The sequence below is a fragment of the Musa acuminata genome, chromosome BXJ2-3 (assembly GCF_036884655.1).
Source record: "Musa acuminata AAA Group cultivar baxijiao chromosome BXJ2-3, Cavendish_Baxijiao_AAA, whole genome shotgun sequence".
NCBI lineage: Eukaryota > Viridiplantae > Streptophyta > Magnoliopsida > Zingiberales > Musaceae > Musa > Musa acuminata.
In genome coordinates this window covers 38209978-38231727 of record NC_088340.1, presented here as the reverse complement: position 1 = coordinate 38231727, position 21750 = coordinate 38209978, and the positions used below count along the sequence as shown (strand labels likewise).

The 21750-nt window shown below is 40.1% G+C and overlaps 3 protein-coding genes and 1 long non-coding RNA gene across 5 annotated transcripts; 1 reads left to right on the top strand and 3 right to left on the bottom strand.

The window, feature by feature from the left end:
* Window positions 1-18: 18 nt before the first annotated feature.
* LOC135608098 (S-adenosylmethionine decarboxylase proenzyme 4-like) lies at window positions 19-1405 on the bottom strand. Its single transcript, XM_065100561.1, has one exon. It carries the CDS (start codon window positions 1078-1080, stop codon window positions 73-75), a length of 1008 nt encoding a protein of 335 aa, XP_064956633.1. The 5' UTR covers window positions 1081-1405; the 3' UTR covers window positions 19-72.
* Window positions 1406-4772: 3367 nt separating this feature from the next.
* Window positions 4773-15008, bottom strand: LOC135608096 (F-box/LRR-repeat protein 4-like). 2 transcript variants are annotated; one of them, XM_065100557.1, is made up of 8 exons: window positions 14594-15008; window positions 13413-13634; window positions 12136-12542; window positions 11045-11230; window positions 8262-8454; window positions 7541-7617; window positions 6792-6942; window positions 4773-5309 (listed from the first exon to the last, which is right to left on the bottom strand). In XM_065100557.1, exons 1-8 carry the CDS (start codon window positions 14876-14878, stop codon window positions 5013-5015), a joined length of 1818 nt encoding a protein of 605 aa, XP_064956629.1. In that variant the 5' UTR covers window positions 14879-15008; the 3' UTR covers window positions 4773-5012. The 2 variants fall into 2 exon arrangements, with proteins under 2 accessions (XP_064956629.1, XP_064956630.1); XM_065100558.1 differs by having other exon boundaries at window positions 11045-11158.
* Window positions 15009-15821: 813 nt separating this feature from the next.
* LOC135608095 (uncharacterized) lies at window positions 15822-20729 on the top strand. The gene is made up of 2 exons (XR_010485412.1): window positions 15822-16237; window positions 18039-20729. It is a non-coding gene; the product is annotated as an uncharacterized LOC135608095 (long non-coding RNA).
* LOC135608093 (uncharacterized) lies at window positions 16484-20100 on the bottom strand. Its single transcript, XM_065100556.1, has 2 exons — window positions 18022-20100; window positions 16484-17402 (listed from the first exon to the last, which is right to left on the bottom strand). The coding sequence occupies exons 1-2, from the start codon at window positions 20098-20100 to the stop codon at window positions 16977-16979; spliced, it is 2505 nt and encodes an 834-aa protein (XP_064956628.1). The 3' UTR covers window positions 16484-16976.
* Window positions 20730-21750: the final 1021 nt, after the last annotated feature.

Sequence of the window (21750 nt, the reverse complement as noted above, 5' to 3'; positions counted from 1 at the left end):
GCCCACCCACCCTCTCCGTTCCTCCAATGTCTCGCTTCCATGCATGCAACTGGACCACCTCCGACTGTGGCCTCACTTCCCCCGCGCCGTGAACGTTTGGTACGTGACGATGCCTGCGCCTGGCAACCCCTCCGCCGCTTGGCTTCGGCAGCTCAGCCCGAGCGGCTCCAGGGCCGCCGACGTGGCTGACCACACTTGCTTCTCGTCGCCGCCCTCGGCCATGCAGAACGACACTGACACCTCGCCCGGCCGGAACACCCCGATCGCCCTTCTCAACCACTCGATCACTTCGCCCCCGCCGGTGCACTCGAAGCTGGCGTAGCTGTGGCCGTCCTCCGGCGTGACGTGTATCGTTGAGTAGCGGTCGCGGTCGAGGCCGTTCATCGAGTAGCCGCACGGGTCGAACGCGAAGCCGCAGAGCAGCGCGCGCGGGCTGATGCCGCCGATCCCGGTCAGGTCCGTCATGTCAACGCCGGCGGCGTCGCCTGACCTCTCGTCGCCTTTCCTCCGGAAGAAGCCCCTTGCCAGCGACCGGTCCAGCTCCGTCATGCACACCTCGACCGTGAAAGTGCTCGGCGAAGCAGCCGCCACGTACTCATCATCATCGGCGGCGGCGTAGACGTGCCAGGAGTGCGAGGAGGCCGAAGGCAGGACGCAACCTCTTCTGAAGCAAAGGCTCGGAGGGAGGCGCTCCTCCAAGTAGAGGGCCTCCTCGGCGAAGCTGGTGTGGGGGAACGGCTGCGCCCGGGGGAAGATGAAGCTACCGCGGGAGAATCGGCAGGCGCGGAGACGAAGGCCGAGGTCGGCCGTGTGGCGGAGGAGACAGGGGACGGAGCGCAGCAGCTGGGTAGTCCCACAGGTCTTCAGCACCATCTTTTGCGGGTAGACAAAGAGACTGGACTCGGAGAGGATGTACGCGTCGAAGTAGCGGTTGCCGACAGCGGAGACGACGGTGCACTGCACGGCGTCGAGGACCTGCGCGAGGGCGTCGCACCGGAGCCTTCGGAGGCCGAGCGGGTCATTGCCGGAGAAGTGCAGCTCCAGGCGCTTCTCAAAGCCTTCGAAGCCGGAGACGGCCATTCTGTAGAAGCTAGTAGCAGCGAAGCGGATGTGTGTAGATGGGAATGTATGAAGTGGATCGAGGAAGGACGAGGAGGAGCATGCACGTGAGAGGAGAAGGCAGAAGGTGGAGGTGGATTTATAGAGGCGTTTGGGTGGGGTGGGGAAGAGAGGAAAGAGGGAGAGGAGAAGGGGGTGGCAATGGCATGCGTGTGAGGCAACCAAGGATGATGATTACAGGCGTAATGAAGCAAAATGGAGGAGGAGGAGGAGGCGGAGGCGACAGCCAACCGGGAACGGGGATGCATCCCACGCGCAGGGCGTAGTGGAGAGAGCTCAAACTCAACTCGCGCAATATATATATATATATATATATATATATATATATATATATATATATATATATCCATCTTAAAACTGAAAATTCTAATTATTTCCCAAATTTAAATATCTAGAAAATTAGGAAAGAATAATACTTCATACGCTCATTTTATCAAACATAATATCTCTGGAAGTCCTAACACCAAATTATATTACTGGTATTTAATTATTATAACAAGCCTGAAGCTAATTGAATTGACATATGGCAGTGGATAAAGATTTTTGTGCAATTTGGTTCCATATGAACTATATATATATATATATATATATATGACAAGTAGATGAAGATGATGCCACAGCTTAAACTTTGACAGGACATCCAACAAGATCTTAATCATCACATGAACCTAAAGATCTGCATGAAAAGAAGCAGAATAGGACAATTGCAGACCTGCACATTAACCTATGAAACCCAGCTTGGGTCAGATTTGACCAAATCAAAAACCCCATGGAGTGTACCCACAATGGGTAGGTAGGTAGGTGAGTAACACATGATTTTTAAGATGGGATCCCAAGTTGAGACAATTAACTCTACTCTTATCCATTTTTTTTCCCTCTTTTTCTTTGTTATTTTTTAAAATTAAAATATATTTTTATTACATTAAATAACATACATAACACAAACAGAGAAGAGATTTTGTTTCCTTTTTCCTTAATCACGTCTTTGACAAGCTCAAATAGTATCAAATATTTTACAAATATTACTAAGGTTTGTATATTTATGAAATATTGATGACCAACATTTTATTTAAAAATGTCTTTTATCCTTAAATCACATTGAATCATAATCGAATCGAATTAAAATCGATGTATATTTTATGTGTGGAATGAACCTCAAAGAATTTCTTCACCCTCTCTATATCTTACTAAGGAGAGACCTCAAAATATTTTCTCAAATCTTTCTCCCATTAAAATATATAAATATCTGAGGTATAAGCATACTATATTTTTCATATATGAGTTCCTTCTTATACTCTCTTATTAAGGCTTGGATATTATTACCTCATATTTATGAAATAATTGATGACCAACATTACATATTGAAAAACCTTCTAAGAATAATTCAAAAACATACGAGTTATTTATTAAACAAGCATACTATAATTTTTTATATTATTATTTTTCCTTCTCTCTCAAATAATTTGGTCTCGAATCATCGAATCGTATTTGATTCAAAGTCCAACTAATTTATAAGTGATGAAAGAATGTAAATTTTCATGCCTAGAACCCAAGAGATCTCCCATGCCATTGGCTTCTTTTCATCATTGGGGAAACCTTTTTCTTGTTCCAAAGCAAAGATCAACATACCTCAAATACTTGGACCAGAATGGAACCCAAACTGGACCCACATTTTAGACATGAGTATGATTTGGGAGGGGCCCATGCATCCTTGTACATCCCGACAAGCCCTTTCCCTACATTTTAGCTCACATGCCATTCTTTCTGTCCCCTAAATCCTTGACACCTGGCCCGACATGTGGGGCCCTTATCTATTTGGTCTCATAATTCCCTCCCCAAACTTGAAGGAGAGACTACAAAACAGCTTCGAGTACACAAAATTCGAAGATGAAATCCATCGACGACGGTGCCAAACAGTGCTAATAACCATCGGGATGGGATGTCTGAAAGATTCGTGCAGGTATACTGATGAGACAGTGGTCCACGAGGCGTCGCACCGCGCACGCGCGCATCGATCAGCCTCGGCCAGCACTGTAGGAAATGCTGTCCCTCCCTCCCTCCCTCCCTCTTTAATCCGCCGATCCAATGGCTCCTCTCGAGTACTACTCCATGCAGTCCTTCCTGTTTTCTTTCTCGTGTTGGAGGCAAATCTATCAGATACAAGGATGTCAGCTTCTGTCGTTGTCGTTAGTTCATGTAAGATCTCAGTCACAGGCATGAAACGACGTTGGGCACAGCATCTTACGAGATGAAATCAAGATGCAACAGCACAGCATCATGATTCGATGGGGGACCAGATCACACATACACACACACACGCATATGTATGTTTAGCTTGTATGTGCAGGCGCAGCATCCATCACTGGCCTATTTCTTCCTGTTCTTGCTTTACGTCCCCCCTTCAACCCCAAAAAAAATGGCAGCATAATCACGATGCTTCATGCGCGATGGAGGCACACCACATGTCATGATTCGAGGGGACCTGCTAACATATCCCGTGTTCTTCTTTCTCTTTGGAGTGTGATGTTGCTGAGGCACAGTGCACTGGCCTAGGAATAGCTCTAACATCTCAGCCATCCCCATTGATATGAGCTACGGAAGAGCTCATTTTGTGTGTGTATATATACTGACACCTGATTGAGTGAAGCTTTCAGAGAACATTGCACTTAAGTAAAGATATTATGGTTTAGAATGACTTGAGTTTAGTTTTCGAGATAGAGGTGGAAACTTTTTAGTCATATATATATATATATATATACATACATATATATATATATATACATATATATATATATATACATACATATATATATATATATACATACATATATATATATATATATACATACATATATATATATATATACATATATATATATATATATATATATAGAGAGAGAGAGAGAGAGAGAGGAGTCCTCCATGAAGTGGGGAGTGAAGTGAGTGTGGTGCAGGTGGGGGCGGGGGAAGGGAGGTGGGGATGGGGAGGGATGATGGCCTCGATGCCTGCAATTCCATGCCCTGACACGATCAAAGCAGCTTACGATGGTGCCGAAAAGACGGGATGGATCTCTTGGAACTCACACACTACTTTCCTCCACCTTTTTCTATGCCACCTGCTTCCGCTGCACACTTGTACTACGTTATCTCACATGTACTTTGGAGGTGACCATGTGTGCAGAGGCCATCATGTTCGCTTACGGACACAAGATGTAAATAAATGATGCACATCATCCAGATGATGCATTGCATGCATTCCTTCTGATGATGGTTGTCAATGCAGACTTGTAAGTCTGCATGGCACATGTGAAGCAGATTTGTTCATGTCGACCACCCTCTGGATTAAGCCGATGTGCAGCCTAGTCAACAGTATTTGACACAATTTTATTTCATGTCATGAATGAACCATGTTGAAAGTGCATGCTGACGCTTCATATTTCTTTCCTGTTGAAACATGAACATGTCCCAACGAGTATCTTTGAGGTGTATAACCATAGATGCAAACATGCACGCAGGTAGTTTCCACGGATGCAGAACACATGTAGTAGATATGGCAAGGTGTACCTGTATATATACCCCCACATGATACAGAACTAGTCGGATTTGTGTTGAACACAAATTCAAGTTGGAGCAGCTACTACTACAAGTCATAATGAAATAAAACTGCATGATCCAGGAAACACCCTCGTTTACCTGAATGAATTTGAATATTTTTTTCTCTCAATCAAATATCATTTTATTCATATAATCCAGCATTTATTACATACTCAAATCTACAGCACAAACGATGACCAATAAAAATCAGCAGGTTGTACTTTGAAAATGGCTTTCTGAGCTAAACGAAGTTAGCTAATCTGGTATACTTCACTTACTTTATGATGCACGCTGAGCAGCTAGAGTTCCACACAGAGGAAAGACAAGACCGAGTATGCTCTTCGCAGAGTTCGCTGGCTCACCTTCCACCTCTCTACCAGGACCTTCTTTATGTTGGCACAGCTCGAGACAACAGTTGCCACTCCGGCACCAGTCACGAGAGGGCAGTAAACCATATGGCATGTCTCAAGGCGGCTGCATCCTGTAACAAGATGGGCTAAGCCAACATCTGTTATTTGCCGACAGTGGGACAACACTATTTCCTTTAAAAGAGGGCACCCATGGCCTAACTCGGCCAGTGCCATATCACCTATGCTCTGCAAAAGACGTAGCTGATCGACTCAAACATTTATTGAAAGAGTTAATGGACAATGAATGCCAGTCATATGATATTTGCAGTAAATGCTGTCAAGCGAAATTTGCAACATGCACTACCAGGGTAATAATAGTTCAGTGAGGAAGTATGCTACTCAGACATCGATCCATTCAATTGGTAAATAAATGAGATTATGGTTTTTGAGTTGAATGCATAAAACTAAAGAGATGAGACTAGGAAACATAATAAGGTTACCCCTTTATGATGTGGGTGCCAAAGGTTTCAGTTGGAAATGATCTCTTTGCTTACAGGGGTAAGGATGCATGGATCAACCCTCCCCAACACAATAGGAAGAGCCTCATGAACTGGACTGTACATTTTTCACATGAATGGATAAAAACTAATATCCTATAGCATAACGTATGAGAATGCAATCTAAGAGAGAGCAAAGGTGGCTGATTGTTATGTAACATTTAGTGTTTGTAAGGATCACAATGTTATGATATATTTGGGAGAAAACACATTTTATTTTATTTTTCCATTTCAGACATCTTGTGGTGGACATGCAACTACGTATTGAAGATAGAGCAAACACCCCATAAAACTGAAGTGTTATCATTCCCATCTATGTTCATAAAGAAACTGAAGGGGCAGGCCTTGGTGCAAAAACAAGGATGCTATAATATGCTGAGGCATAATGCATTGAAAATGTCAAAACAACCGCGCCACATACAAGGACAAGGCTGCCAAATATCGAATTCTCCCTAGATCTTGTGATGAACAAAGCTACATGTAACAGGTTGCCCTTTTTAACTAATCTCTACCTTGTGATGCAGCACAAATTGCTCTGATACCAATCTAATTTAAATGAGCTGCACTGATACCAACATGAAGCAGGACAAGTACATTGAGGACACTACAATTTAAAATTTGCATCGGCACAAATGCATCCACTCTTCGGATCCCTTCTCAAATATGTCTGGTTGATTAAAATTAACATCCATCAAAAACTTTCAGGCCGAAAAGCAGGAACTCAAAAAATGATTTAGCAATTTATCTATTCATTGAAGTATACAAGGAAGTGTAATAGGGATATGATGACCTTAATAATTTCCAATTTCCTAGTTCTTCAATTTGATTTATCACTGTACTTAGAAGTTAAGGATCTATTCAATTTACCAAGGCACCATAATGATTTAGTCTTCAATTGAATTTGTCTCCAATCACAATAACTGAATAAGTCATTTAAAAGTTCTAAGTTCACATAAACCACTAGAGACTTTCTTTCTGAAATGTATTATGTTTTTTATTTGTTATTAATGTTGTTTGAAAAACCTGTTGTTTCAGATGTTCACATGAATATGGTTGAATGTTTAATGCCGAATGTGACAACTTTTGGTTACATTTTTCCAGGTGCACGTGTGGATATATATATATATATATATATATAGAGAGAGAGAGAGAGAGAGAGAGAGAGAGAGACCTGAAGAACACTGATATCCAAGTTGACAAGATCAGGGCAACCTCTTGCAATTGCTGTCAATCCAGTGTCGGTAATTAGGTGGCATCCACTAACATTCAGATGTTTGAGGGAACAACCTTGGGCAACAGCAACAAGTGCCGCATCACCAACCCTACGGATTAAGAAAAACAAAATTAAATTGATCACAACAATGATATCGTTCGTGAATGGTGATGCAATCCTCAAGTATTTATACTCATATAAAAGCTTGAAAGAATCAGTAAACCAAATAAATCTGAAAAACAGAATAAAAACAGTTGCTAAATTAGTAAATTAATATTAGCATTAGAGTTTCAACTTTGACTTGTGGAGGAAACCAAAAGAAAAGATAAGCACAAGAAAAAAAAAGTTCATGGAATAAGATGAAGCAGAAAGGAATCTAAAAGGAAGTTAACATGTAGGTTAAAAAGCGAAAAAGATATTAGCTTTCCTTCTGTGACTGATAATGTTAACTTTCCTCCTTCCTGAAAGTAGAGCCACTCCTGTTATATGTATAACCTAAAAAGAAAACAACTCCTTTTTCTCTCTGGAGTGCCCCTCCTATATGCATGAAAAAAAAAATGGAGTGCTCTCATGCTCCTGGAACTAATTAGTCCGCTGGGATAGGAAACATCAACTAATATAAATGATTGAAAAGAAAAGGTTTCACATATGTATCAACTGCCTATGGTACAAGTGTTGTCACAAGGTTTAAATCATAAAATTCTTACCTGTCACAGAACCGGAGGCTCAAGTCAGCAAGTAATTTGCAGTTCTCACCCACAGAGATAATACCTTTATCTCCAACCTGGTAACAGAAAGGATTGAAAAAAATCAGATAATTCAAGCGGTATTTAGGAAATCCAAGGCACATGTGGTAAAATCTGACATGAATACTCATTGTCTGAAGATTTTGATAATAGATTCTGAACAGCCTAGATATGTGTTGTTACAATGCAAGAACAACCAGAAAGAAGGGTAGAAACTAACCCAGTAAATAAAACATTTACCAATTTATCATTAATTTTCTGATACCAAGCTTGCCCACCATGCTTAGCACAAATGAAGCACTAACTAATTCAAGCACTTGCAGTAAGTCCAAAAGCCATGTGACCAGAAGCTAGTATGAATAAAAACCATCTGGATGACGTTTTTCATCATAAATTCTGAACAACTAGAGGTCTTATTGAATGCAGGAACAGACTAAAGCAACAGTAGGACATAACCAGGAATATATTACTTTGCCAATTTAACCATTGCACTTACTCCATTTTAGCACAAATGATTAATACATATCACTATTAAGAGAAATTATACTTCAGGAGTAATCAGGACAAATATGATTAACTTGATTTCAGGTTAAAATATTTGCCGAATTGGGACATAAAATTTAAACTATCAAATAAGTAATGCAAAAATCAAAACTTGAGAATAATATATCACTAATTATACCTCATAACAACGACGGACATGCAGTTTCCTTAAGCTTCTGCAACCTTGAGCTATAGCACTTATTCCATCATCATTAATGCTTGAACAATCCACCAGGTGAAGAGCTTTCAGAAGTGAGCAGCCTTTGCCAACTTCACGAAGAGCACTATTACCCATTCTTGGGCAATACAACAAAGACAGCTCCACGAGGCCTCTGTATCATTAGCATGGTACAAGTTGAAAGCAAAGGAATATAAATACAATAATTTTAGTTACATATTTTAAATATAATGATTGGCAAAGCAATGTATGCAAGTAATGTTTAGACTAGAGATAACCACTCCATATTTATGCCTGCTTTTTGCACATCTCATAATTTTTGACATATTGCCAAAGAAATAGGTTTCAACAGCTTAAGTTTTAGACAGCTTGAAACACAACATAAATGCCAAAGAAATAGGTTTCAATAGAATATTTTGCAATACCACAATATGATCATTCAAAGTATTTCAGAATTTAGATATAAGAATTGAAGAAGGTCACAAAATACCTAAGATCAATTTTGTTTTTAATTAAGAGTTAGCCATGCTCTAAATCTGACTTTAAGTAAGCAGTTTTACTGGATGTCCCCAATTCTATCACACACGGAAAACACCTTTTAATGTTCAAGCTACAGAAGAGGAAACTCCAGTACCAGTAATAAATGTACATAACTAAACTAAGATCAGCTTGGTTCTGCTCTTTTTATTTTCCCTAAAACATCACTGTGAGGACATGTTGAAATCACATTGAGTTCAGATCCTCATTCTGTATGGGTCTTTCTTCCACAGAAGCATCCTAGAAACAGTTTGCTCTACAAAAAACTGTTTGTCGATGGGAAATGTTTATCTCAATGGAAGAGACATTAGTGATTCAGAAAAGATGATAGAACTCATCAATGATGCACATCATAAGCATTTTATGACCTGAATGAGTAGGCATATGAATGAAGAATATCATGAGATTTAACATGCACATATCAACCAGATGAATCAGATCTGAGTCACATGCACAATTGTTTCAACCATTCACAACTGCACGTGGTACTTCACATCTCAGCAACAAGAAAATAATCAAAATTAACTATTAGCCCCACTTTTTATACAAATCTACACATGATCTCCTAGCAAATTATGACATTAAATTTAAAAGAAAAAACATGCATAAGCATGTGAACCTTAAGAAGGGCTTTGAAAAACGACCAAAATCCTCACATTAAAATCATGCAACAGCTTTTCTCTTTCTTGTTTCCCCAACTGATAATCATTTATTTATGTCAGCATATGTTAACAGCATGATGTACATACCTATCACCAGGGTTTGTCATGCCACGATGTACCGCCCGGTATGAGCGGCACAATACTGATCCGAAAGGGGATTGATACGCAGACCACCCTGTACCGAGTGGTCTGTGTTAAACGGTCATGTATCACTCGATATAGGAGCTATACCAGTCGATAATGGTCGGATTTCGATCGATATTAATCAAGGGACATGATTAATTTGATTCAAACGATCAACGACCGATACCAATCAATTGATTTGATTTTATTCAAAAGGTTACAATTGATTTGATACCAATCAAGGCCCACAATCATATTTGTCTCAGGAGGCGCCTCGAACACATGTGGTTCATGATAATTGGACTACAACCATCACCACATTGATGCACCAATGTCATACACTGTATCAGTATACTGTATTATGCGATCAATTTTAGGATTGAGTTCAACAAACATATCAAATTGATATACAGATACATATAATCGAGGACTCCGATCCATTGCCCATGGAGTCACATCGTTCTTTTTAGTGGTAGAACCCGATATATCCATCGATCGATTACTTGATTCATTTGAATCTTAAATTTAAATTATTTAAACCATAATCTAATAATTCAAATCATTTCTATGAAGATATTCAATATCAATGAAAGGACAATCCGAAACATACCATAAAACTACTCGTTAAAGCTTGAAAAATATATCTGCCACTATTCTTTCCTAATTTAAATTATTTTTACTAATATTAAACTAAATTTATATTTATTTCTAACTTAAACATCATAATCTAACTTTTTTTATTTTTCAAGAATTTTCGAAGCTTTTTTTTTGTCATTTTTCTGTGCTATCGGCACACCAGCTCAGATCAATAAGGCGAACCTGCCTATCACTTAAAGACAATTGAATTTCGAATCAAGAACATACTACCTAACAAAATCCTTATAGAAATACGCCACATGTCAATGAAAAAACACTTCAAAACATCACATTCAGTTGGCACCTAAGGTCAAATTTTGTTTCTCTTTTTGATCAGCTTATTAATACTTTGTTTTGCTTGGTGCAAGAAACATATGTGAATCTTTACATGATAGGTCTATGATTACCAAATGAAATATAAACCATAATTCCCAATCAAAATGGGGTATGTATACATAAATATGCATATATGTATGTATATACATACATATATGTATATGCATATACATATACATATATATATACATATACATATACATATACATATATATATATACATATATATATATACATATATATATATACATATACATATACATATACATATACATATATATATACATATATATATATACATATATATGATCAGATACTGTGATTATGAATACTTAATATTACAGAATAAACTTCAACAATAATACAATATCTAATAGCATCACCTAAGTACTTCAAAGAGAATTGTAAAGACCTGGAGATAATGCAGTACAACAAGATGGAAGGACATACAGGCATAATCGTCCAATATATTCTAGTCCAGATGTTCCAATGTTGTGGCACCCATTAATTTCCAGATTTGTCAATTTGATGCAGCCGCGAGCAATAGCTTCAAGACTTTGATCGCTTAAGAGATAACAGTCACTGAGAGTCAGATCTCTTAGCTTTTTGCACCCATTCCCAATAGCATAAAGGCTCCTACATGATTTTGACAAAAAAAACACATGCACACGCATGATGCAGACAATTCAGCTGTGATATATGAATATTGCATTTTGCATATCATGACAATGGCCTTGATACATCACGTAGCAAAAATAATAACTTGATTATACTATAGTCAATAACCCCTATCTACCTTTCCTCTATGTGCTCTTTTACTGGGATAAGAAGCAGGTAGGATATATGAAAGGCATCATATAACCAATAAAAGGTTCTCAACCTTAGCACCACATTTGAGCACATACATCAGAAATTAAATTAGGAGATAATGTTATGGTGGAAAGTGTCATCCGTCATTTAAAGGATATCCAATCCCTTGAGACTTCTTATGCAGTGATAATCTTTCATCTATGTATGTGCTTTTGATTTCACTACATAGACGTCCTTTACTATAAAGTAGATAGAACAGGTAGAACACCAAATTCTAATGTTATTTATCCATATAAAAAAAATTAACACGTTGTGTAAGTGTAGCTATGCTATATCATATATTATAAATTGGTTATTTATGAAAAAACCATCAAAATTGCTTGTATGGAGCTTCAGAAATTGAAAGTGGTCAAACAATTTAGGCAGTTATATCGTCAAAGAAAGAGAAAGCAGCAAATTTGTAACAGGGAGGCTATGTCCTCAAGAGAATGCATAAGCAAGAATCTATTATGCAGATGAGATTGGCAATCATCTGCAGAAGCATCTGCTTGTTCGAAAGGTTTTATCCTAAAAGTTCATAGAAGCAAATCAAACTAGTAACATTATTTAGTTCCTTATATTGTCTTAGAAGCCAATTTGAAGCAGCAAATAGTCCCAGTTGTCCATTGTTCAAACTTTTATGGTATACTAGGATGGACTAGGTGGGGAGGTGGGGAAGTAGAGATAATTGCCTGTCAGTAAATCTCTGGAAGCTGTACAAAGCCAATTGTTCCAGTAAAGAACAATACGAACCCACAGCTTGTAGAGATTCATCTGAAATATTAACACACTGCAGTTTCAAAGCCTTCAAGGATCGACAACCTTGAGCTACTGAAATTACTCCTGTATTTCTCATCAACTCCGAGTCCAGCGATAAGTTCTCCAGAAACTTGCAGTGAGATGCAACAGCTTGCAAGGAAACATCAGAAATCCAAGCACATGCTGCAATGCCAAGAGATTTCAGTGAACTGCCATGGCTTTGCGCAAATCCAACCAAACCTGTATCCGTCAAGCCTTCGCAAAAGCGTAGATTCAAATCTTCAAGTTGCTTACAATTCTGACCAAGTGCAATAAGACCTTTATCTCCAACATAGCAACCCTAATCATAAAATTAATCTAAGCTTGTTAAGTCAAATACTTTCAACATAAACAATAAATATACCAATCTAAAAAAATAATAATGTAAACAAACAAAAGAACAAATTCCAATGAAGAAATCTTATCCATTTTTGTAATCATCATGAGATCATGTATATAGAAGCTATTGCATCTTCTGCACAAAGACTACATAATATGTCTAGAAGGTATGACATCAGATGCTGCCTAAAGCTATCTGTGAAGCACGATAACTAAAATATGTAAATGCAAAGAGAACAATATACTCAGAACTATGCAGTGATTGATGCTCGTTGCATTTGTCAACAAAGAGTTAAAACCAAATCTCTTTTCTCTTTCAATAAAAAGTTTCAATGCATAGTCAGACTATTCTCCTAATAACCTATAGGACAATAATCAATTAGCAAACATCTGGTTAGTTAACAATTGCTATCATGAATCAAACATCTTTTATATAATTCTACAAGATATTTAAAGGTTAAGGTCATAACATTTTGCTTTACTAAAATTCACTCACAAGATGGCAAGTCCACCAACCATAGCAAAGTGATAATACAAAAATATATGACATCATCTGTAAATAGTGTGACAAGCTTTTTGTTGTACAGTTCAAAATATTAACTTAAACATGATCCTAGATAAACTTTGCTTAAAGTAAATTGAGATCCAAACAACCACAGAAGCCATAATCATTACAACTGCTTTCATAACATCACAAAGCTTTGATATAGTTTATCATCTGATGCTTTCCATGTTGAGCAAGAACTGTGTGTGTGTATATATATATATCTCAAAGATTTAAAGCATTATGACTTAAGTTATAAGTTTCATAGTCGGCAAGACAAAACTGCACCTGCAGGTCCACAGATTTTAGAAATTTGCAGTTCTCCGCAACTGTTGTCAATCCCAAAGATGTGATGCTGGAGCACCAAATAAAACTTAGCTTCTCAAGTCCTTTGCAACTCTTGGCAAGCAATGCAAGACCAGCATCAGATAAACAAAACCGCTCCAGCTCATTTTCCACATATATTTCCTCAGTTGCATGTTTAGGTTTTGGGAGGGTATGTCTCTTCCTCTGCATTATTAATGCCAACAATAAATATCAGCAGTCTGAACCAAGAAGTAGCAACAGTGTAGATATGCAAACTTTCATGCTCAGTTCAAACAGCCTAGTGTATGTATGGGCACCAATTTGAACAGTTTTATAATATTCTAGATTTAACTTATATCTAGTCTGATTATACATACTTAACAGTTTCAGAAAAATTTCTTCTTACTTTGTCTTAACTTGGGTAATTGATTTAGTCTCGAGGAATTTTAGATAAGGAAAGCAATATCCCAGACCCTCCAGCCCATTTGTTGTTGTTAGTTCTTTCTAACACGCATGCATATGCATACACGCACACACACACACACACCAAAAAGCAAAATAACAAGAACTTTATTCACTTGTCCTAGCTGAATATTCTTTCTAATACTCTCAGTGACAATGAAAAAAACAAAATTATTTTGTCCTTGCTGTTTGTTCTTTCTAATACTCTCAGTTACTACTTAAGGTTCATAATTTGTCTCGCAAATAATAATAAGAGAAAGAAATAGATTTTCATAAATGTTTTTTCTTAACCATTCACCAGCAGAGTCTCAGATGGCAAATACAGAAGATTTATTCTATCTCATAACCTAAATTTTACACACACATGCAAATGTACGTCATTTAATCATGCTATAAATGATTAGTTTAAAAAATATAAACATTCAGCATTCAAAATGACATAGATTTCGCATATCATATTGCCAAGACTAGAAAATCTGCAGCGATCAATTGCTATGGAAGAATGAGCCTCCTCTCGACGCCTCAAGAAACAAATTTCTTCACAACAATTAAACAAAATGTCACACTCAACAACAATGGGAAGGAGAGGACCATGGTGGCTAAAGGGCGGCTCGTCCATGGTATCGTCTAGAATGTTATATACAAACCAGGATCAGATCTTAATATCAAAATCTAAGATATATAAGCTTGATATCAATTACCTTGGAAGGCGGTGATCTTTGCGGCTGGACCGTAGTCACCGGGAGGCGCTCATCTATATAAACATTCCGGAGCCCCGTGAACCGGCGGACGACGAGATCCACCAGTTGATCGGCAGTCCCGGACGCTCCGATCCTTATCGTGCGGCGGCAGGCCCGCTCGAGCCTGCGCCACTTCCGGCAGACCAGGGAGCAAGCGTCCCGGTCCGATTTGGCCTCGACGTGACGAAAGATCTCCATGATGAGCTCGTCGGGTAGGAATGTGTTAACGAGATCGCAGCCCTTCATCGCGGAGGTGAGTTTGGGATCGAATTCGGTCACCGGTAATGGAGAATTGGGGGAACGCAGACAACCCTAGGCGAAGACTGGACGCAACGCTTCCTGCCGTGCGACCGAATTGGGAAGGGGGGAGACGGCAGGTAGCCTTTATACTTTATAGGAGGCATTTGTTTCCCGGAATTTTTGGACACTGATGATCCCTGACAAGAAAAATACACATTGGCGTATACGTACACGCGACGAAATATTTATGCTCCAAAATAGAATATTAAACGCTCTCAAAAAAGAAAAAAGAAATAGTATATTTAAATGTTTAATTGATGTATCAAATTAAGTACATTGGAATTTTAGGTCCTTTAAGTTTAATTTAGACATTGCACCAATCTTGATGTTACTATCCCGAATGAATCACTGATGGATGAATGATCAGCTTATTATCGTACGACGTGATATTACAAGTTGTAGTATTAATATACTAATGTAATGGGTGAGGGATCAAAAGCTTAAAGAGAATTATGTAGATGATTTCCACTTTCAAATTCAATAATTGACATTGAGTGACCACGTTTCCGTTTAGACCTTCGTGTTATATAATATATTATTATATAAATAATAAATTTTGATATGAGCGTCATCTATATTATTTGATATATATATATATACACATATATATATGGCGTATGTAACATCTGTATTGATCTTATGTATTGTATGTGTGATGTCAACATGGATCTGAATTTTCTATTATCCCATATTTTTTCACCGATTTGATAATTTCAATCCAACAAAGAAATTATCCTAATTTTTAATTCAGCCGACATTATTTGTCCTTTTGGTGATTTAAGAGTAATATAAAAATGTCTGAAAATTAATATTTTCTAAAATAAAAATTGAAACAAAACAATGCCTTGAAGTGTTTCTTAAATGGATGACGTTGCAGCGTTTCTGAAACGAAGAAATCAAAACACTTGGCACCGCGAACCGGACCCGATCCGGCGGTTGGTGAAGCGGGTGCGTCCGGAAGAGGCTGAAGGTAGCGCCGACGACATGGATGCGGCTACCAGCTTGCTATGTTTGAACTCGGCTTCTTCGGCCTTGGAGCCCGGCCACTGCTTGATCAATTCCTCAGCTAGGGCCCTCTGACTCCCTCCTCTTCTCTGCTCGGCTCATTCAATTTGAATCTGTTCGTCGTTGCTCACCAGATGTTTGAAGAAAAGACGCAACAAGCCTTACACCTGGTTGGTGTCTGGTTTCAAGCAACTGAAGCTGAGTGCTGTGGGTTTATTCAGGATACTGAAGTTGCTGGGAGTGGACTTCTATAGAATCAGGCAAAGGGAGCTCTGATTTCATATCTGCGGCCATCGTCAGGTACCTTCTTCCTGTATGTTCAAAACTGAGGTGAAATGAAGTTGATTGTCTTAATTTTCAGTCATATAAGTTTTAGTTTTCGGTCGATGAAACCAATAATAAAATTCTCAGGCCCCTCGCAATGTCCAAAATGCTTAAGGTAACAGTAGTACACCCATCAAGCCTTTGTAATCCAATTCAATTATTCTCCTACGTCTGATATAGGATTAAACAAGGGGTATTACAGATGCAGCACCCAGTGAGCTGCTTATAGATATTATGAACCACAATGCAAGCGAAGAAGGATGCACTACTCTAAAAACACCACAACCAGAACAACTAGCAAAAACTTTCCATTCAGCCATTTAAAAGTGAATGTCAACTGCAATATCAGTGACTTATGCACTTCAAATTACCTAGACGCAAAATTGTTCCTCGTGCTAATATTCCTATGATAAAAGGGAGGCCTCTATAACTTTTTATGATACCAACAGGGTCACAGTGTCATCATAATGGTGTAACTATGACTTCAATATGCAGTCCCAAGTTGAAACATTTTCTTTTAAGATTACGAAGAATTATGCACAGATAATATTCACTGTAGCGAAAACAAAATGCAGCCCAAGAACTTTTGAGGACTTTTTTCAATTAATCATACATTTTAATATATGTACAACATCATTGGCCTCATTTATCAATGAATAAATACAACTCTTATGAAAAAGAATGTGATTATTCAAATGTGAACATTCTTGCTTATTCAGCTTGTATTCAGCAACTCTAATGCAATGTCCACAAGGGCGCAAAGTGGTGCGTTGTGCCGGCTCAGTCCCACACTGCCAGAAAATACATCGAAGCATTCGAGCTCTGATGTGGTTTCTGAGACACATTCAAGCTCCTTCTCCATACCTAGTTCAGTGAAGAATCTGATATATTTTCTATCAGAGTTCATCATCCAGATTGTGATTTCTATTACAAATCTCCTTATTCTGGGCACCTTGGGACATGGGTAGTTATACTTCTGAAGTATTTTCACCAGTCTCTCTGCAAAATCCACATCCTTAATGCTGTGTTGTTCTAGTTTCTGGGCATATTCTTGAGCATCCATGAATCTGTAAACTTGTATGGCAAGACCAAGAGATACCTCCAGCTGTTTCATCTCTGCTGTCATGATTGCATTCAGAACCTATAGGAACGCAGCAAGGGTGTCAAGCATTTGCTTGTTTCACAAGTTAAACCTCACTAGGAAACTAATATCAATCACCATGTATTAGTCTAATTCTAAGCATAGAACTAAGAAGCAAAAACAACAAAAACAAAAGTGGAAAATAGATGAAACATGAGCATGTTAGATAGAACTTATATAGTTACTTTGATAAGAATATATATGATAATGTCTAGCATTAGCTGATCTTTTTGTTCCAGAACCTGTAACTTATAGTCAAACATAAGAAATGAAGATTATAAAAAACAGAACATATTCAACAATATTAAAGGATCAGACAGAAAAAAAGACATTATCTGACTAATAGAAAAGAAATTACACAACTTTTTCCTTCCTTTCTTTAAGAACAGTTGCAGTGAAGTTTGGTTTTCAGGCAACAAGTGAACATAGAGAAACAGTAAAAACTTATTGTTTGACCAATGATTTTTCAGTTTGCAGGTAGAATTAATCTAAATAATTATGTATGTTCTAGTTAATATGAGTAATAAGTTAGTAAATTCTAACTTGATCCATCTTATATTTTCGATTTCGAAGTAAGATCATATATTTGCTACTTATTCAAAAATCATGACAGTCTTACCGTGCTAATGCCTGCAGTGACTCCTCTCAGACAGAAGAAGGACTCATTGCCAACATACTTGCACAGGTTGCAAAGGATCCTCGCCGAATTTATCCAAAGCACCGGATCATCCAGTGCTTCAACGAGCTTTTCGACGATGTTCCTCTCTTTCAGAATCCTGTAACAGTTGTTCTTGCTCTCCAATGCCATCATCGCAAGCGCCTCCCCTGCTTCTACCTTCAATGCCTTCTGCTGCTGGCTGTATCCATCCTTGAAGAAGATCCACAGCAGCTCCTTAATCATCCCCCCTGTGTTGCCAATCCTCTCCCTTGCCTCCTCGTTCATTGCAAGGCTCGTTAGGATCTCAATTCCTAGCTTCTGAAGCATTATGTGGCTCTCCCCGTACTGCAAGATTTCCCTGATGTTGCTGCTAGTGAATACGATCTCCGATATCTCCTGCCGGAGCACCTTCCCGGTTTGCCCTGTCGTGCTTGCAAGCATCTTCACTACCTGCAGTGACCTCTTCATTGCCTTGACATGCGACTCAGTTGTGCTCTCTCTCATCTTCAGCTTCTCCCCGCCACTGGTGAAGTCTATGATCTTAGCTAGTAGTCCTCTGGTATGGCCAATCTTTGCACAGTTGTCATGATCCTTGGTGAGCTTCTTCAGAATCAGCAGGCCTAACAGATTGAACACCGAGAACTCGTGGTTGGTATTGTCCGCGGCGGCACACAGGCGGCATACCTCATCAGGCCTTGAATTCGAGCTGCTTCCACCTGTGTACAGCAATGAAGAGGTTGATTCCATGGCTCCAGGAATGCCGGCCACTCGGAGAGCATTCTGCTTCTTTCCGGCGAGCTTGGAGATGATGACCGCAGCTGACCTCCTGATCTCCTCCTCGGCTGGGTTCTTCCAATTCAGCATCTCGATGAGCCTCTCGATGACCGGAGTCGACGTGCCAATCTTGCGCAGGGTGCCGTCGGCAAAGCGGTGGCTGGTGGAGAATTTGAGCAGGATGCGGGCTCCGATAAGCTGCTCGTCGCGGGAACTCGACCCGAGGAGCTCCTCCGCGAAGGTGACGAGGTCCATTTTAAGCCCGTCGAAGATGCTCCCCTCGATGCACTTGGAGTAGGCGTCGTAGAAGAACCTCTTGATGGACACCATGCCGGTGGCGCCGAGGTGGCACTCCCTGTTCACCTCCTCAAGCAGCAGGCGGTAGCTCACCTTCCACTCCCAGTAGGCCTTCTCGGCCAGGAACAGGAGCGCCTCCGCGAGCGCCAGGCTGTAGAAGATGTTGAGCGCCGCCTTGCGGTTCTTCTTGTCGGGGTCGCCCGGAGGCAGCTCGCCGAAGTCCTGCTTCACCAGCCGCATGAGCGAGAGGGAGATGCATGAAGAGGCCGCGAGCAACTGCAGCCAGTAGAGCAGTCGGCTGACGTTCCGGGGGAGGAAAACCCATCCGGAGAATGGGAGGATGGGGACGTCACGGGTGTGCCATGTCCGTAGCGGCGGCGAAGGAGCGACTTGCGATCTCAGGTCGTTGATCATGTGGACGTTGCTCGGCATTCTCGTGGTGTGAATCGAGAATGGCCGGAAAACGAGCTTCAGTGATTGGAGGAGGACGCGGGAGCTGGACTTGAGAGCTCGGAAGCTCGACCGGCCGGCCTCGGTGAGGGACCAGGTGGCCTGGTGCTGCCACTCAAGCTCATGACTCCGGCTGAAGATGCGGGCGCCTTCAATGAGGAGGATGATGGTGATGAACCAGAAGTCTTTCCTCTCGAGCGCGATGGCGAAGCCTCCCAGGAGAACCACGGTGGCCCATATGAAGCCTAGCGTTCCGAGGCCACTGGCGGCCTTCTCGATGACAGCAAGCCGGAGCGCGAAGAGCGTCAGCTTCTTCTCGGGAGCTTCGACAACGCCATGGATTCTGCACGGCCCAGCTGAATCGTCGTCCTGGTCCACGCTCTTCGAAGGGTCATTCATCTCTCTCTGGGGTTCGAAGAACGTCGAGCCATAATTGTCCACAAGCTTGACGCTCACACTGCCAATTTGCTCGACGATCCGCAGTCGAATACTTGGCTCGCCATCTCTTGCTGTCTCCATAGGACGATGAAGAAGAGCACACTACGATGCGATTGTGATGCTACGGCAGGAGCTGCAATTGAAGAACAATTGTCCAGATGAAAATTAGTAGGCTTTTATAGGAATGAGTCCGTCAGCATGCTTGGGGGAATGCTAAGGAGGGCGAAGGGCTGCCAACTTTGCGTGGAATGTGGCTGGAAATTGTGCAACTGTTTCTCCATAAGGCAAGGAGACAAATGAAAAGATTGTGTTGTAAGGATTCTTCGGTTGGGAAGGATGAGGAAACACCAACAAGTTCAAGGAAGATCGAGAGAGAACAGGGGAGGAGGAGGAGATGAACCGCTAAATGAACTTTGGGGGCAAGTTTTTTTGGCTTACACTGAAAGAGGAAGAGTGAAGCCTGTGGCATCTATTCTGCTTCCCTCACCCTCCAAACCTTTATTTGGAGACTTCACATTATTTTTGGATGATTGCGAATCCTTGCAAGTCCTGTTTAACTGTTTACTTTGGATCTCCTCCTTATCAGACTTTCCTCAGCTTTATGTAATATTTAGCTTGGCAACAAAATTTGGACAAGAAGTTTCTATTCCATGGATTTTATCTTTCTGTATGATAATTTATCCTGTCATTGGATTCCTTATTTGATCTTACTTCTGGGTTTATATATATATATAAAAGAGATGAAATGTGTCTCAAGCATAGGATCAATGTCTCTTGACAAATAAATGTGGCTTGCTGTTTATATATATATATAAAAGAGACATTCTCCTATGGCTTCACGTCCCTGTATGTGGAAGAATCGAAACATATGTTTGAGGGCAATGAATGATGAAGTCAATCATTCATCATGGGGAAGGAAGAATCCAATGACAAAGAAAGAGAACACCATCCCATCTGGATCGGATGTTTACTTGCTTGCATGCATGCTATGCTTCCAAGCAACCACCATCTTCATCTTCTGCCAACTGTCTGTGGTGGTAACAATGCATGCTGCCTTTGCTAGCATTCTCCATCTGCCTTGGAAAGGAGATTTCCAATCTGAACTGCAATGGGCACTTGAGATGGTATAGACAAATGGCCCTGCACTGGTGCTCTGTTACTCGGGTTAAGGTCTGAGGAAAACTCTGTTCCTTGCAGGATGAGCCATCTTTGGGGATGATGAGTTGTTAAAGAACCAGCAAGGGAAGCTTTAAAGAAATCAGTGGTCTTGTTTCTTTGGAGTGTGGCAATGCTCAACCTTTCAAGCTTGTGGTGCTAAATCTCCAGTGAAGTGATCTACTTAAGAAAGAAAGATAGAGAGAGATAGAGAGAGAGAGAGAGAGAGAGAGAAAAGAAAAGGCTGTTTCTTGTCACAGAAAGCAAGCACACATGTACTGCAAGGATGATAATGATGCAGGTCATGAACAAGTTGATTAAATGGAAACAAACTCATAGAAGCCTTTTCTATCAGATTAGCTGATGTTATCAGAGAAGATTTTTCCCAAAATTGGTGTGGAAAAAGTTAATTCTTGACTGCTATCATTTCATACAAAACGTTGACTATCACAATCCAATTTTGCAAGTAACAATCACCTCATGAATGCGTTGACCAAATCACTGATGTTGTTGTGAATTTTGATCGTTGTGATTCGTATAAATGAGTAAACCGAGAATATATTAGATTTTAATTAT